This window comes from Pygoscelis adeliae, unplaced genomic scaffold, assembly GCF_000699105.1.
Source record: "Pygoscelis adeliae isolate BGI_AS28 unplaced genomic scaffold, ASM69910v1 Scaffold113, whole genome shotgun sequence".
NCBI classification, from domain to species: domain Eukaryota; kingdom Metazoa; phylum Chordata; class Aves; order Sphenisciformes; family Spheniscidae; genus Pygoscelis; species Pygoscelis adeliae.
The window spans coordinates 1,658,440-1,676,526 of NW_008825108.1; the positions used below are offsets into that span (position 1 = coordinate 1,658,440).

The following is an 18,087-nucleotide window of genomic DNA, read 5'->3' on the forward strand; positions in this document are numbered from 1 at the left end:
GTTTGGACTGAATATCTATTTTTTAGTTTGAAAACTAAATGTAAATGATATAGCTAGCTAGACTGGCTTCTCAAGGACAGGTTATGACAGACGTATATCAGAAGACTTGAATGAGATCCCCTTTGAACCTAGAAGTATTAGTTTGGTTATCTTCATGTTTGTATTAGTCTGCAATTAAGTGTATAGAAGCAGGGAAGATTAAGTAACTTGCTTTTAAAGTTTGCCATCAGCTAACGAAGCTTCCAAGTAGTTTAATTTTGTAGGATGATATCCCCAATGGGTTCTACATCTCCCTCAATGAAAAGGGTTTCAAAGAAGGTAGAATTACTTAAGCCTTCTCCATCATCAGCTCAGAGCTTTGATGATTTCAAATCTTCTCCTGACCCTTGGAGACAGGTTAAGGGAAGGCCTTGAACAGTGCAGCCAGGACTCAAAAAGGGGAAAAGTCTATCTTCTACAGAGGAGGATAAAGCTTGGTCACTTTGTGGAAGGGATAGCATGATCTGGTTTTCTGCAATCACAGGGACCTAACTTTTTCAACCTTATCTTTCTATTTATCCAATTGGGAGAGGAAGCAGTGCATTAGCATTTGTGTGCTGAAACAAACTAATATGTAAAACTAAAAGATAAGATAAAGAAAATCGTAAAGGGATTGTCACTGGTCCAAGTCGTAATAAATAGACAAAATAGTTTCAGATAATGAAGAAGTTCAAATACATCACAATATGCCTGCTTCATGATCAGAAACAATAAATGCACTTATTAAATGAGCTTAGTTACAAAGTATACTGACTTTCCCTTGAATTTTGCAAGAATCTGAGTTTTGTGAATATACTTACTCTGAAAAGAATAGTAGTGATGTTCAAAGTTAAGCATTATTCTTGTATTTATACAAAGCAGGATTTTCTCATATGGATGTCTTCATATCAAAAGCTGCAGTTTATATTTATAAATCTCTAGATCACAGGCTTGTTTTCTCTCTGATCTTTTGGTCCTGACAATGCTAATGAGTTTAAGTTAGGGGTAATTTTAAGTTATGATGTATATCTGGAATTACTTTGGTATCTATTCCTAATTATTCTGATAAATCGTTAGTAGACAACAGTATGAAAAACAGTCTCACTAAAAAAATACAGTTGTAAAATTACTGTTTCTTGTACATATTAGAGTTTGCTCATCTAAAGATGGAGTTCAGGATCTCTTTTTGAGAGAGGGTAAATCTGACAGAGTGAAATAGCATTTGACAAGCGCAAGCTCACAACTCAAAGTCATCAGTAGCACTGTCTATACGCCTTGTACACATTCCTGTTTCCATAGCAACAAATCCAATATAGCATTTCCCTTTCTTTAAGGGCTTTTTTTTGTCATTTTGAATGATAACATAGACTCGTTTGATATGAAAATAACATGAATATTCATGTTTTGCAACAAATGACCTAATTAAGGTCAACTTCTGTCAGAAGTAGTAACGAATCTTTGGATGGATTACCATTTCTATACTCAGTAATGACTTTTCATTCCTATTAATGAATTTTTATTTATAGGTTCTTCTTTTATCTGATGACCTTGATCTTCTAAAGAGATCCACCAGGGTGGATCCTTTCAAAGGGATGAAAACTATACTGTTTATTTGGATGAAAAAGCTTATGTAGTGTATTCTAAAATGGAATACTAAAGCTTGAGCCTTTTCTCTTTTGACGTTCTTTCTGTTTTCTAGAAATTAGGGAATGTACCATAACATTGCACAGTTCTGTAACTGACTGATCCATTAATTTAGTATTTATGCATTGTTTTCATTCCTAGAAAATGATAGAAGAATTATAAAGGACTTTCTGACATTGGCCTCGCAGAGTCCTGTTCTGATGTTTAGTTTGCCATAATTAAAAAAAAGAAAACCATTAGATTAGACAGTACTGCTTTGAATCCACTCTAGTAATATGTCATCAGCCAGCCATCACTAACCTTGAACTTCCATGTGTAGGTTGATAGCTTTTTTAGCATTCCATTATTTTCAGTTTCTCCACATCAACTGCATCATATTCACCAAGTATCAGTGTAGTTTATTCCACGTAAAAATCTGTCAGTTAAAAGTATTAAATTTTCAGTCACACTTTTCTTTTAAGCATTCTGTGCTGTGTTCTGTTCAGTGTCAGTGTCTTTAGTTCTGATTTTTCAATTTTGTCCCTCTCCTTTTCCTTGACTTGTTAGTCTGATCCAACCTCTTCTACCTCATCTGATGATTATCAATATGTTATGGAAGCTAAACTACAAGAAATGATCTCCATACGTAGGAAGGTAGTCCTACTGGACTTTACTTTCTATTGCTAAATAGAATCCATCTGATTTGTTTTCATTTTCTTTAACTTATTTTATTTTTTTTTTATTGATAATCAACCATCGTGCAGTTCAGTGCTTCAGGAGCTTACAATTTTACGATGGCAGGTTTGTGTTCAAACCATGCACAGTCTGCATGTTACATTTGGCTGATTTCATTGCTCATAAATAACTCCAATGTTTTGCTGATGCTTGGATGTAACAGGCCTTTGTAGCTGACACATTTCAAGCAATGCTGTTCAGCTGCCTGTTTAAATAAAGTTTCTTTTTGGAAAACTAAGTTTGCAGTTAGTAGTAGCTTGCTTTATGTTTTGTTTAAACCCTACTGAGGTAAAAACTTACGAAGTCACTTAAATTACAGAAAGAGTCTTTCTATTTTTTTACAGGCAGAAGAAAGACATGGAAACATTGAGGAACGTATGAGACACTTAGAAGCTCAACTCGAAGAGAAGAATCAGGAACTTCAAAGAGTATGTGTATTGCAGACAACTTCTGTGAACTTGTCTTCTTTTTATTTGTCAATATAGCGCTACATTATGCACTCCAGCACACAAATCTATCTACTGGTAAATGTTTTATTTATAGCAGTGATGGCAGCATCTTCCCACTTTACTTAACCATCTTAATACACTAGTTTACACCTAGTTGCAGGTTTCACAGTATTCTGCTGATAAAAAAATGAATGTGCGTTAATCAGTAATGTAATTACTGTAATTATGTTTCCTGTGGAATTTCTTTAATTTAAATGGCTACAGTTACCATATTTTTTTTATTTTTTAATGATACAAGTCTGTACTGGTTGATTTTGGACCCTACCAATCTGTCTCTTCTATTCTACATTAAAGGCAAGGCAAAGAGAAAAAATGAATGAGGAGCACAACAAAAGATTATCGGATACCGTAGACAGACTTTTGACAGAATCCAATGAGCGTCTGCAGCTACACTTAAAAGAGAGAATGGCAGCACTTGAAGAAAAGGTACAGTGCAAAGAGCAGTATAAAGTTCAGCTTGATAAAGATTCTCCTGTATGAAACCTGTTCTACTTTTATCGGCATGGAAGCATCGTGCTGATTTTGTATTACCAAATATCACCACAAATATGGTCTAACTTATACATTCAACTCTTAATTCAAGAGTGCGCTCAAGAATCTTTCCAGGACTACAGTGAACTGCATATGCTGAATATTATGAGCCCCTGTTTTATCAGCGGGGAGTCTGATGAAGAGCTTGTAAAGGACCAGTGCACAACACGGTATGAGGCAGTGAGAGAAAGCGGACGTAGAACTGAGGAATGGCCGCGTTTCAGATGTGTTGTCATTGCTGTATTTTAGCCTGCTGATTTTACCTCACTTCCTCTGGGAAGAGTAAAATGCTGTCACCACAGGAGAAGGAGCATCTACCCTTGAAGAGGGAATGTTATTTACAGGTTTTCCGTGATGTGAGACACAATGGGCCTGCAAAGTTCAAATCCCATGATCTTTATGTTCACCCTCCTTAATCCCTCCCCCTTCTACTTATTCACCTTCAGTTTGATCTGAGGGGAATCTTTCAGTGTCTTTCAGAAGGATATTTCAGAACCTTTCAGAGGATGTACTTCTGGTTTATATCATTGAAACAAAATGTACAAAGCAAGAAATAGGCCTGCCAAAAGAAGAACCTGGGAGAAATAGTTGTGTAAGAGTATGACAGTTGCTCAGTTCAAAGAAAATGCAAAGTTTTTGCTGTTCCTGATAGAACATGGTCCTACATGTTTGGATTATTTCCAGTGTTTTAAATTTAATATATACTCAAATTGAAGCATTAAGGGATTTTAATTTTAAGGTCCAGTGAATATAACTTTGCTAACTTGTACATGGAGGCTACATGTATATGGTGATAGCTGAATATTTAACATTTCTCTAATTTCTTTCTGGTTTATCTATATTTTATTTTTTCTTTTAATTCCTAGAATGTTTTGATTCAAGAATCTGAAAGTTTCAGGAAAAATCTGGAAGAGTCTTTACATGACAAGGTACTATAAAATACTGTAATTTTATCTGGTTTTATCAAAATTTACATATTTATTATTTGGAAATATGTATATGGTATATTAATTATCCAACTAGCATGTGAAATCTTCCTGGCACCAATGATAATTCCTTTAAACACCCAGATGTCTTAACTAGCCTTTGAGGGTCTCTAACAATTGTTCTGAGCTAAATTTATGGTTGAGATCCTAGCCTCAGGAAGGCAATACTAAAATTCATACTGATTTCACTGGCTCTGGAATTCTTGTTCTATCAGTTTTAATTCTGAAAAACTCTTGTTTTACAGAGATGTATGCATAACTGGTTACATTTTTATAGTGAAGAATGTAATTACTTGATCTGATGCAATTCTTCTTAACAGGTGCAGTGGCGTTATGCTAAATATAGCTGAAAGTGGCCTTTCTTAGTTCATTGCAAATTAACCCCTAATACTGTTTAGTGAATCAGTCAAATTAATTAAAAATATTTATTCCAATCCCAAACGTTAGGATTGTGTTTTGAAGTTATGCTTGCTTTGAGCACAGTAGGATACACAAATGTGTCTGCCTTCAGATTCACAGAAGTGTTTTTGTAATGTATCAAATTCATTTAAAAGAGATTGTATAGAATTTAAAAAACATAGCTCCATTCAATACTCGTATAATTATATCGTATGACATCCAAAATCAAGAACTCTGAGAAAAATAACAGAAGAAGTATCTATTCAAATAAATTATTTTCATCTGCATTCGGATAACCTTGTAGAAAGGCAGAGAGATTAAAGTCCCAAAAAGGAGCTTGTAGTGCATTTTAAATAAATAAAATTTCCCTGCTGTAATACCACAGTTATAAGGTGATTACGCTGTCGCAAAGTCAGGATTGTACTTCACCATATAGTTAGATGACAAGAAGGACAGAAAGGACATTTCTAAAGCTGTGTCAATTGAAACAAAAGTTTCTATCATTTTGCTACCAGAGAATCTAAACCTGACTTATGGATACCAATTTTGTCTCTGTAAATAAGGTATTTTGCCAATGTTATCTCCAACATAATTTTATTGTTTTAGTAGTGTTAGTGGAAGTGAATACAGTGGCTAATTCTTTTTCAGTCTGTTTTCTGGCTTGAACGTTCATATCAACTCTTGACAAAGATGAAAAATCTGGTATAAAAATCTACATTTGTATTGAAAGTATTTTTGCAAGGATATTTTTATTTATTATATTTATTGATTCTCGCTTAAGGATGGGAAGTGAAATAAATAGAACACCTCCACTACTGCTCTGTGCAATTGATGGAGGTGAGTTCTTTTCACACACAACCACATAGGTCTGACTCCAGAGCTTCTAAGTTCCCACTTTGAAGGGTTTATTTGTTTCACTTTGATGAAGAAACTGATGAAGCAATTTCAGATGCATGGAGATAACACCAGATATTAATAATCTTAATTAATAATATTACTGAATCTGATAGTAATTAAGCGCAGATCCCTTTCCTTCCTAGCATTTTGGAATCCTGAATGTTTTAAACTCTAGGAACAGCAGCGTTACTTCTTCATCCCATGTCCTCTCTTAATTTGTTTTAAAATTCTTTGATTTCTTTTCATTTTATTAGTAGACTATTGCTATCTGTAGAATTTGGGAACAGCGCTTTTTTTCCTAGTGGTTGTTGTCAATAGTTGTTTTGTTAGCTGGTTCCAAAAATCCAATTTTTGTGGCACTCTGTCATTTTTCACCAGTAGCACCTCATACTGGAGTTCCATCAACTCCCAAGAGTGAGCTGTAAAGCTACAGTTCAATAAAGCACCTAAAATATCTTTGTCTCTAAGTTTACGTCTCTATTCATAAATAAAAAGGCCAGGACACAATCTCTGTCTCTAAAGGGCAAATAGCATGTCACATGCTGAACTATGCCTGGTACGGAGAGGGCAGTTAGTGCACAAATCATTGCTGGTTCTTTTCCTGACCCTAGCTGTATAGGAAGAAAAAAGTAAGTTTCAAGTACAAACCCGTCCTGCCATCGCTTCCAGCTGGTGGAAAAACACTAAAGAGTGCTATACAACCTCCTCTTGATGCATGTCTTGTTAGCAATAATGAGACTTGAATGAGTTCACTGCCTTTTCTTATTATAGTCAGTGCTACATTCGGTTTATCTTACTTGTTTAGGTTTACAAGAGCAATATCTCATAAAGTAAATGTATTTTGTATCACCAGTAAGTATATCTTACTATTGTCATTTCCAGGAAAGACTTGCCGAAGAAATTGAGAAACTGAGATCTGAACTGGATCAAATGAAATTGAGGGCTGGTTCTTTAATCGAACCCACATTGTCAAGGTAATATTTAATGACAAAAGTTTCCTCACTTTGAGTTGAAATAGAACATAAATGTAAGTGTCAAGCCTTTACAACAGGGATGTGTTCAGACCACGCATAAAAATATCATGTATTTCTTTAAAAATGTAAAATCTGTGCAATGATTATTACTGTTGCTTTTCACTTTTTTCATAGGTAAACAGGGCCTTATAGTAGTGAGTATAAACTTGACATGTTACTGAGATTAAGGAAAGTCTTTTAAATTATGGAATGTTTTCAAAAGTATATCCAAATACCCATTTTTTCCCAGGAGAGCTTAATAATAAAGTTGAAACCATCGTCTTTAATGCTGAAACTAATCAGCGTATTTATGATCATATTTAGTTATTTATTCTATCAAGTACATCTAATAATTATTTTTTTATTAGCAAGAAATAACTCAGCTTTGCTTAGTGTGTAAGATAAGACCACAGATCTTCAGCTAAAGATGAAGGCAGTATTCAGAGAGATCTGAAAATATCGTAACAGGACATTAAACATTATACCTCTTTGTAGCAGAAAAGCAATATGGGAACAATAGTGAGACAGGTATCATAGAAGTAGCTTACCAACAGCTGAAATGAATTTATAATTTTAGACAGACAGTCCTTCTTGCCTAAAAGTATCCCTCAAAATAAAATTGTTGCTTTATTGATAATTGTGTGCCATGCCCTGTTTTCATAACGAGCAACATGTTAACTTTTAAAACCTGCCAGACGAAGCTCATGGACCAAGACTAAATTCAGAGCGCTGTAATCCTCTAAAGTTGTTCTTCTTGGATAATTTTTTTGCTTGCATCATGTATGGTCTGCCCATTGTTTCTTCAGACATCCTGCTCAGTACCTGGACATGGTTTCTCCCTCGATCTTTTATTATCTCTTGGACTAATATTTTTCTATACATAGAGAAGTGTAAATCGCTGAAATTCAGAATGTGATGCTTGTAACACTTTGAATTTTTGTTCCTTTGCGAGTGTAAGTGTGGCTACAGGCACACACAACACTTTTGAGAGTGCTTGCGAGGACACAGACTATTGAACTGCTGCAACAGATAGCAGACATGGTTTTGGAGCAGCCATCCTTGGTGAACAGCAGCCTTTCTTGTTGGGTAGATGAGTATCATTAGCTTGTGCTCTGTAAGTAAGAGTCTGATTAGCCCTTGTCAAAGGGCTGTTTGAACTTGATAAGCTGCCTAAATGTCTTGGGAATTTAGGTTCCCCCCAAACATAGCTACATTTCCCCTTCCATGACCTCACCTTGCGAAGCTACCAGCCCTCTCAGGAATAGGGAGGTACCAGCATTAAATACTTACTGTTCTAAGCACATACTCAGTTTTGTATTTGCAGGAGTTTGTTCTTTCAGCAGAACAACAATGAAGCTGGTCAACAAATAGGTATTTGCTGCCAGAGACTGGGACCTGGGCTGTTTCTTTTTTCCTGCCAACTTGCTGCACAAGTACCAAATATTATCAATTATCAGAGCAAAGTTCTATTACAGCAAATGTGGTACAAACACAGAAAATAAAAAGCAGTCACTGCCCTAAATGGTTTACTATGTAACAGATGAGAGACATACAGACAAATTAAAGATACAAAAACCCAACAGATTATTGTCTGGTGCTGTAGATGGAGGACTTAGGACAATAGCAGACATGGTTTTGGAGCAGCCATCCTTGGTGAACAGCAGCCTTTCTTGTTGGGTAGATGAGTATCATTAGCTTGTGCTCTGTAAGTAAGAGTCTGATTAGCCCTTGTCAAAGGGCTGTTTGAACTTGATAAGCTGCCTAAATGTCTTGGGAATTTAGGTTCCCCCCAAACATAGCTTCCCCCTGCTTGGGGAAGCAGGTTCCCCCCAAACAGTATATTTCCCCTTCCATGACCTCACCTTGCGAAGCTACCAGCCCTCTCAGGAATAGGGAGGTACCAGCATTAAATACTTACTGTTCTAAGCACATACTCAGTTTTGTATTTGCAGGAGTTTGTTCTTTCAGCAGAACAACAATGAAGCTGGTCAACAAATAGGTATTTGCTGCCAGAGACTGGGACCTGGGCTGTTTCTTTTTTCCTGCCAACTTGCTGCACAAGTACCAAATATTATCAATTATCAGAGCAAAGTTCTATTACAGCAAATGTGGTACAAACACAGAAAATAAAAAGCAGTCACTGCCCTAAATGGTTTACTATGTAACAGATGAGAGACATACAGACAAATTAAAGATACAAAAACCCAACAGATTATTGTCTGGTGCTGTAGATGGAGGACTTAGGACATTTGTAGCCCAACTGTTGTCAAGTTCTCTTATTGGTATAATGAAAAAAGTGAGTTTTAGAGAATTCTTTAAAAGGTAAAATCATAGTTTTTCTAATATTATGGAAGTTCCTACAGGGCATGATGGGAAGTATAAGAGAAGATAAACTGCTGGTTGTTCAGGAAAGGACATTTATGACAACACTTTGAGCTCTGATGTATGCTGTACCCAAAACCTAAATTCTAAAACATTATTCAGTATCTGTGACATTTTTATGTAGCTGATTTGATTACTATGGCACATACTCACATTTCAGGAATTCTGGTACCTCTTTTTTTGTTTGTTTTCTTACAGATTTTATTTTTTTGTGAAACAAACTGTATTAGTGCTTGAAATCTTTCCATTATTGTTTTAGATTTGTCACAGTACTTATAATACCAGACAGCAATTACATTTCTTCATACCACTCTGTCAAAGTAGCTTATAGTAGAGGCTTTCATGGTTATCATGATGTTTTTGCATTTCCCATTTATCAATACACAGGCATCACAGTTATGATATTTTATTTTTCACTTTTACTTTATTGAAGTGATGTTTGAAATTTGAGTCCAATGCTTCAGTCTTCCAAGTACGAGTATGTTTTAATTCAAATTAAGTTCTTCTCAAGGAAAAGTGAATTTCTATGTTTAGAAAAAGACACAGAACTAGAGCTCAGGAAAAGAGTCACGCTTACAGCCTGCAGTTTTCAGCATAGATATACATGGTTTTCTGAATTATTTCCTTCATTTTAGAAAGCAGACATTCTCTTACGTAGCTTTCCTTATGTCTAGGATTAAAGCCATCATTTTCTTGAACAGCATTCTTTTCAAAGTGAGAGAAGTGTTTAAGAACAAAACTTATTCCTATTCTGTTTCCCATAACTGATTATTAACATTGCTGTGAACCCTATAAGTTGTCTGTAGGTGACTGTAAGCATTTTTCTGAAGTTTAAAAAAAAAAAAAAAAAAGTAAGTACAACATTAAACTCTCATTTTATGCTCTCATAGATAGTGAAATGTCAAACTTTTTTTAGGAGTCACTATAAACAAGTCCATATTTAGTTGTCTTATTAGTATAGTATTTGTTACATTTCATTTTTCTACTATAATCATGCTATTCATATATATATTTTATGTGGAGATTGGTTATGTGTTAAGAAATATAAATTGTTCAGGTCTCCACTGCTGTGGCTGAATGCTCAAATGGTGCATGGAGCCTTTGCTCTTCTGGCTCGGCTACACAGCCTGTGGGCAGGATGCTTCTATTGCACCGTGCAGGGAACTTTTACTGCTGCTGTTGGACCGAGGATGGAAAGGCCAGGGAAAATTGTATGCAGCCAAGAAAAGATATGCTGAAGTCATCATGTATATGCCTCTCCACAATGTCCCAAGACTTACCAGGACTACAGGAAAAATTGCGGGTTAAAACTCTCAAAAGCATCATCAGATAAACATGAATCATTCATAACCGATGTTATATATCACAGGGCCGTTCACTAATATTTTCATAATGCAGAGCACAGATTTACAGTAGGAAAGTGTTATAGTTATCCTCACTCGTGAACATGTTAACATGCTTACAGTAACCTCAGGCATGTTTATTCAGGAAAGTAATGGAGGGAAAATATACAGGATGGTACATTCAGCAGCCAGTTCTGTTATCTTTTCCTGAAATCTGCTTGTTTTTTCATATGTTTGGGACAATGAGCTTTACGATGCAAGTCCTTCATTTTGAAAAATCAAAGGTTTTACTCATTTCTTTTCTTCCTTAATTTTCTCGTAATATGATTTCAAGTTTTCATTTTTAAATTATATTCTGTGCCATGTTTTTGTCATTTATTCTGATACATAATCATTTGTTTGTTTAAAAAAATATATCTGTGTTCCTAGACTGAAGGTCATTGAATTGTTGCTATTATTATTACTATTACTCTCTTAGTCTACTTCTGTGGCTCTTTTTATAGGCCTCACCTTGACACATCAGCAGAGCTGAGGTATTCTGTGGGCTCACTGGTTGATAGCCAGTCTGACTATCGGTCAACTAAAGTGATAAGGCGGCCTAGAAGAGGCCGGATGGGCGTACGCAGAGATGAACCAAAGGTTAATCCCCAATTTCTTCTCATATATTACCTGATAAGAGAATGTATTTCAGTCTCTTAAGCTTACAGTTTGTGTATTTCCAGAAAAAAACCCACAACAACATCAACAAAACCTAACAACACACCAAAACAACCCCAAACAAAAAACCCAAATAGCATGGTCTTTTTCTATACATACTCAAACAAGAGTACTGTTGTACTAAAATGAAGGCAGAAAAGGTTGAAGTTCAGACATCAAAGTTCAAGCATACCTGATTGTTTGTCTTCTCTGGGTATATTTTTGTGTAAATTTTCCTGATAGTTAATTTTACACAGCATTAGAAATGATGTGAAGATACTTTACATCATCTGCGGTAATATTGCAAGTATTAATGGTGAATTAATCATTTAATAAGTATTCTTAAATGTTAGTTGCTTTGCTTTCCCATTTTATAGAAGTTCAACTTTGCAATTGTTTTCCATGGAATAAGCCATGTACATCCTAATTCCTGCTCAGGTAAAATCACTTGGAGATCACGAGTGGAATAGGACTCAGCAGATTGGCGTTTTGAGCAGCCATCCATTTGAAAGCGACACTGAAATGTCCGACATCGATGACGATGATAGAGAAACACTTTTCAGCTCCATGGACCTCCTGTCACCAAGCGGCCATTCCGATGCCCAGACTCTGGCCATGATGCTTCAGGAGCAGCTAGATGCAATCAATAAAGAAATCAGGTATGTAGTCCGAACTAGCTGTGATGCACTTATGATTACAGGTTCAAGCTTCCTTCAGTGCACGAGTTCAGGTACCGTTCATAACAATTAGGAAACCACTTGCACATTTAAAGGATTGATAATGTGTCCACTTTTCATATGAGAGTATTGGTTGTGTGAAGATAACAATGGCGTCTTCATTTCCTAACCATAGAAATTTCTTTCAAAAAATGTTCCAAGTGAAGGACCGCTGGCCAATTGAAGAGAAATATGTGAGAGAAGGCTAACACAGGGCAAATTTGACAGATCACTACTCATAGTCCTCTTTTCAAGGTCTTTTTCACTGTTCTGCGTGACTCCTCTTACTCACTAATGACCGCCTATCAGAAATTTTTTATTTCAGTGCTCTTCATGCTTTCTTCTGATAATTATTCCTATGTTACATCTCATAAAAGCCATGTTTTCTAAGACATGGTTTTGATTTTCTATGGAGGCATAGAATGTGATTTTTCATGCTCCAAGTTGGGTTATAGTGCTTAGAAATAGGTGGTGAATTGGATGTATTGTAATAATTTCTGTGCAAATTTAATGGAGTGATAGAGAATCCAATGACTTATTTTAATTTAGTGAGTTTTATAAATGAAACCATATTTTAGGCTTAAAGCATTCTTACATGTTTTTCAGGAAGGCTAACTTTTAAAAACTTGATGTATGAAAAACATCCTGTCGTTCGTGACTGTTTCTTTAGAAAGAGATGAAGGAGATTATTAAATGTATTAGCGACTTTCTGGTAATACTACAGACAGAAAGACTGTCGTTAGAAATATAAATCAAAACCAGATTACCTTCTGCGAAATCTCAGTCTTTCTGTGAGCAAGGTAACTTTAAAGGGAGAACTCTATTGGAATATATTGAATTTGAATAACTTGTCTGTTCACGGGGGAGACTTTTTGTTATAGATCTACAGCTTTGCATTTTCGCTAGTCCCAGAATTTCTTCATTCGGATAGGATTACTCTGATATTTTATAAAATCTCTTATTACAGCTGTCAAGATAAAGAGTCAAAGAGGAATTTTCTTGTTGGGACAGTAAATCTCCTTAAAACAGTATATGTAAAAGAGAAAACCTTATCCATATTTTCTGTTATTACAAAAAAAGTAAGCACTGTGACCAATTCAGGAAGCTGTAGATGCAACAAATGTATTTGTTTTAAAAAATACTAGCATTTTGGCAATTTAACAGGTAATTATGTAATACAGTAAAAGGTTTTTCACACAAAATTGTACCTGCAGGTGACATAGTTGGATATTATTTGTGCCATCCTGAATCAGATCACTGTTTTACTTAACACAGGATCTTGACTTAGATGCTAGGTACAGTTTTATCTCAAAAAGGAAGCAAGGGTGCACATTGTATGTAGCCATTTTTACTGCAGGTCCACTGAGAGTAGTTCATTTCCCCTACTGCTAAGCTTATACTGAAGTATAGGCTTTCATTACCATCACCGTCATTATTAAACAACCAGGTGACTAATTTTGTATGCTTTTTTTTTATACATTTCAGGAAAAATGGTTCTATAAGGATACTCTTATAAACTGTACTGCATTTCACATTTTCTTGGTTTGTTTTTTTTTTCTTTTTCTTTACAAACACTATAAGGGTTTATCAAATGATTAGAGATACCAGAAGAGATTAAAAATGTATTTTGCCTTAGATTTGTTTTATTTACAAGATGATTCAGAATTTAGATTACTAAAATGACAAAGATTGTTATAATTGCCTTTCAAAATATTATTTCCCTTTAAGTTCTTATTTCTTTAAGTTTAAGTATTATTTCCCTGCCATGCTTCATTTCAAAAAGAACTGCAGACATTTTATAGAAATTTTGAAATGGATGTTAGGGAAGAAGATTTATCACAGCACAGGAATTTGTAGGTTTCTATTTCCAATGCATTACGTTATTATTTTCAGTGCATTTTCATTTATTGTACTTGCTTCATTTCACTCAGAAAAGCCTGATTCACAGTTTCAGCCTCCTCAAACTTCATATTCTCTCATTTAACCTTGATCCTTCATACTTTTTCCTCCTCTTCACAAAAAAAAGACTCCTAATATGGGGTTATGGGCAAAGGACTTATAGACAAATGTTTTATTTTAAACACATTTTGTCATTCTGGGTGCATTCACAATTAAAAACCAAAACTAAAGAACCCAGTGGAAGAATCCTACTGAGGCTATATATGTTTAAGAAGCTTATATCTGTTGTTAACAAGAGAGCTATTTTAATGAAATACACTTAAAAACTCAATGCTTTAGAAACAACTGTCATTTTTTCATCAATTTGTAGGTATGAAATGGGCAAATTGTTTTGCATGTTCTCTTGTTTTATTAATATGGATTATCTTAGCAATCCCCTTCTTAAAGGCCCAATTTCATTTGACTTTAAATTTCTGTTTGTGCTTTAGCAACAGAAAACCAGATGAAGCCAACTTAAGATTGGAATTAGTTTCTTATGGTAAATCTGATTGTTAACCCCGCCCCCCCAGTACTGTCTCCTTTGCAAAGGAACCAGTCTTCCTGAAATGTCATGTGTCAAGTCTTGTCGTTGGGCAGATTCTTCAAACAGTTTTTGAGGATGGAGGAATTAAGAAAAATAATTTTATAATTCTGGTGATTAAAAATACCCTCTTCGATATTATTTTGGAGTTGATCTATGCTACTCATGTTTGCTTTCTTTTTCTTTTGAATCTCATTTGAAAGGAAACATTTTTTTACTTTTGCTTTTGGGGCATGCAGAGACAAATACAACCGTGTTCTTCTTTTATTTAATAAGGTTAATCCAAGAAGAGAAAGAGTCGACAGAACTGCGTGCCGAAGAGATAGAGAACAGAGTGGCCAGCGTGAGTCTGGAAGGCTTAAATCTGGCCAGAGTCCACCAAGGTACCTCCATTACTGGCTCAGTGACTGCATCGTCACTTGCAAGCTCATCTCCTCCCAGCGGACACTCAACTCCTAAACTCACCCCTCGCAGTCCAGCCAGGGAGATGGACAGAATGGGGGTTATGACGCTGGTAAGAAACTTTGTGATACCAATTTTAGGTGTGATATTTCTAGTATTAAATACTTCATCTTTTCACTGTATGAATGCCTTATGTCTCTAATTCTTTATTCACCTCTTCATCATACATACAGATGGCAAATTCCCTCGAATACGGACGTTTGGGTGGTTTTGGGTTTTGTTATTGTGTTTTTGAGCATTGCGTGATTCACCAGGGACACAATGATCTGAGGATCAAGGGCCTTCAGCACACAGGCAGTGGAATTAATAACAAACAGAACTGATCATTGGAATTACTGTAATCAGTTTATATGTAAAAAATGTTTACTAATGAAAAGCTCTGAAGTAATACAGTTATTGCACAGTAGTCTGTGGGACTATTGCTGAATTTAAACCTTCAAGAAATGTCTAGAAGACATTAAAACCTTCTACTACTTCATGTATATGATCATTTTTATATACTTCTATATTTGGTATACTATTTTATACTTGCAGCATTTTGTATGTATTCTTCATGACAGTATATCAAGCACTTGAAATAAGTGCTTTGTTTTCTAATAATTCATTTAACTGATATATTTCAACATTGCAAGCATCATACATAAATAGATATGAAGCCATCAAATGTTCATGCAAAGCATTTCTAACATTACTGTACCTTTGAAGACATATTCTGAAATGTCTGGTTTGATTTGAAAAGGGATTTGCAAAAAAATTAATTTTGGTCCTAGACAAAAAGTAACAGTGCAACAGTCAAGTAAGTGAAGGTAGTATGTGTCGACATATTCAAGATGTACAATTCTGATATTGATAAGGGTGCAGTGTTCAGTGTGGGCTACAAACCAGTTTGGAGCCTGGGTGAATTCATCCCTTTAAGCACTAGGAGAGAATCAAAGCAGCCCACTCTGCTGATCTCTACATACAGTGAGGAGAATAGGATATGTGTAACCCCATTTTTTGTTTGCTCTTTCTCTGATAATCTGAATGTCATCAATGTCCCCTTGTGGTCCATTCCTGGGAAGCAGCAGCGCTGGTTCCCTGTGGAGCCTCTTAGCAGAGGGAAAATGAGGTTTGATCTCAATCATAAAGCAGAAATTAACTCTCCTAGCTGAAAAGGTCACCAAGAACAGCTGGGAGTGGAGCCTGGCTGTTCATTCTGCTCAGCTGGGAGTAGGGACTTTTGTCTACCATCATCTACATGTACATCTAGCCAAGTACTCCCTCTTCCTGGGAACTGACAACTACTTGTATTCACCTCTACCCCTCCCATTTAGGATGGTGTTTGCTGCCTTCTTGGGAACTAAAGACAGCAGAGAGGAGGTCAGGGTAGGCAGTTGTGGCAGACTCGCACTGATTCTTTGCTGCCCTCAGTTCCCACTGCTGAGCAGCAGAAATGAAAATGTTGGTGACGCAGACTGTTGTGGAGGAGGTGGGTGCGCAGGCTGCCGCGGTGCCACCCACTTCACCAAAGCAGCACCTTCCTGAATATGCAGTTTGGCTCCATTTCACCAGCCGCTTAAACTAAGCAATCTGGCTACAGGTAAATGGCAATGGTTAAACTGACCTTCCAGCAGACACCTGCACTGCCTGGTTGCCTTGATTTGGACACAGTAGCTTTGGGTCAGTTGGTTCATCAGATTCAAATACAAAACGACAGCATAGCCTCTGCACTTCAGGTTGCCATGACCTCACTGGCACCCAGCTCTAGCTGTGCTAAAGCTCAGGTGGATATGTCTGTATGAGTTGCAGTTGAACTTTTGACACATCATAAGCTGTAGAAGTAGCACCCCACTGCGTGCTCAACAGCACAGCCTACAGCTTTGCTCAGCCCTGTCAACCATTTCCGCACACTCCTGCGCTGCACTGTTTCAGCAGGCGTTCAGTGTTGAATATCTCCTTTTCCTTACTGGCTGGGGACAGACACAACAGGCTATCAGACATCCTCTAAGTGGAAACTTGGAGTTGGGAAGAGCTCTGTAGAGTTCCGGTCTCTAGAGCCCAAATTGCCAAATGATCCTGTAGGGGTTGGCTGGAGGAGCAGTACTGCATCAGTTTCCACAGCCCAGGTCCATGCAGTAAATAAATTCTGCAGAGTATCTTCAGCTTTCCTTGAATGAATGAGACATCTACCAAAAATAAAAATGAAAAGGGGGTTGAAAAAGACACATTGTAGCAGCCTTCTACTGCCAAATAATGCTGCAGTACAGAAGATGAGTGAATTTGTATCTGTTGACTGAAAATGCCAGTCACATTAATGTGGGATAACTGGAGAGAAAGACCCCTTTTTCAGACATGGTATTTGTTGATGATATTTTGTGTTTATACTTGGTGAAACACCAATACATTTGTAATATTAGATAAAACTAAAAAAAAAACCCACCTCTGTGTGGGGCTAGTGGAAGGATTTATATGAAAACTCCAAAAATAAAAAGTGCTACTGTAAGTTTGCAATGTCCTATTCTTTGCTAAGCTTATGAAAATGAAGGCAATTGTAACTTTAAAAAAAATAGCTGCTTTCCCAGAATGGCATATTTGTCAGGGGTTATCTTATGATATGACACCAAGTATATAATTAGTATATAATACGGATAGTATTAAATTAATGAAATCTCCACTTCGCACTTCTGAATGTGAGAAGAATGAATGTGTGGCATTTTGTTATGCTCAAATAAGATTTATTAATCATTCTTTTTTTGTTGTTGCTTTTGTTACCAATCTAAGCCAAGCGACCTAAGAAAACATCGGAGAAAGGTATGATACTGGGGTTTTTTTTAAGTTTGGGAGAGCACATTTATCATATTCCTCTACTATTTAGATAACAGGGTTCTTTGCCAGCCTCTGCATCCTTTCCGCTCCTTTTCATTCGATTCCTGAACGTAATCATTTTAATCCTACCTGGAAAGGCTTGCAGGGATCACAGCTAAGCCATAGAATCAAGGCCCACCAGTGATATCTTGGAGTAGTAGCCACTACAGCACAAACTTAAAGGAACCCAGTTAAAAACAAAGTGTGGACACGAAAGAATTACCTTCAAATGTATTTTTGGCCATAATTCTTGCTGGAGGAACCAGAGTCAGATTGCTTGAAATCTTCTGGAGCAATATAAAGTTGTTTACAGAATTGGCACTGAATATGGGATTTATCTTTACATGAGAGGAGACGGTATTTACGATAAATCATTATATTCTGTGACAAAACTTTTTGTTCATGCTTATTTTCAAGCATCCTGACCATTCTGTTAACAAGCTATGGAAAGAGT

At 36.2% G+C, this 18,087-nt stretch overlaps 1 protein-coding gene across 2 annotated transcripts in view; it reads left to right on the forward strand.

Moving 5' to 3' along the window:
- Positions 1-18,087, forward strand: part of PPFIA2 (protein tyrosine phosphatase, receptor type, f polypeptide (PTPRF), interacting protein (liprin), alpha 2) — a 356,094-nt gene that overhangs the window by 294,072 nt on the left and 43,935 nt on the right. For both annotated transcript variants that reach the window (XM_009327518.1, XM_009327519.1), the window contains 8 exons: positions 2,721-2,804; positions 3,180-3,311; positions 4,283-4,345; positions 6,581-6,672; positions 10,940-11,075; positions 11,571-11,791; positions 14,604-14,841; positions 17,550-17,579. In XM_009327518.1, coding sequence (XP_009325793.1) covers positions 2,721-2,804; positions 3,180-3,311; positions 4,283-4,345; positions 6,581-6,672; positions 10,940-11,075; positions 11,571-11,791; positions 14,604-14,841; positions 17,550-17,579 — 996 coding nt within the window. The remainder of the gene's footprint in view (positions 1-2,720; positions 2,805-3,179; positions 3,312-4,282; positions 4,346-6,580; positions 6,673-10,939; positions 11,076-11,570; positions 11,792-14,603; positions 14,842-17,549; positions 17,580-18,087) is intronic.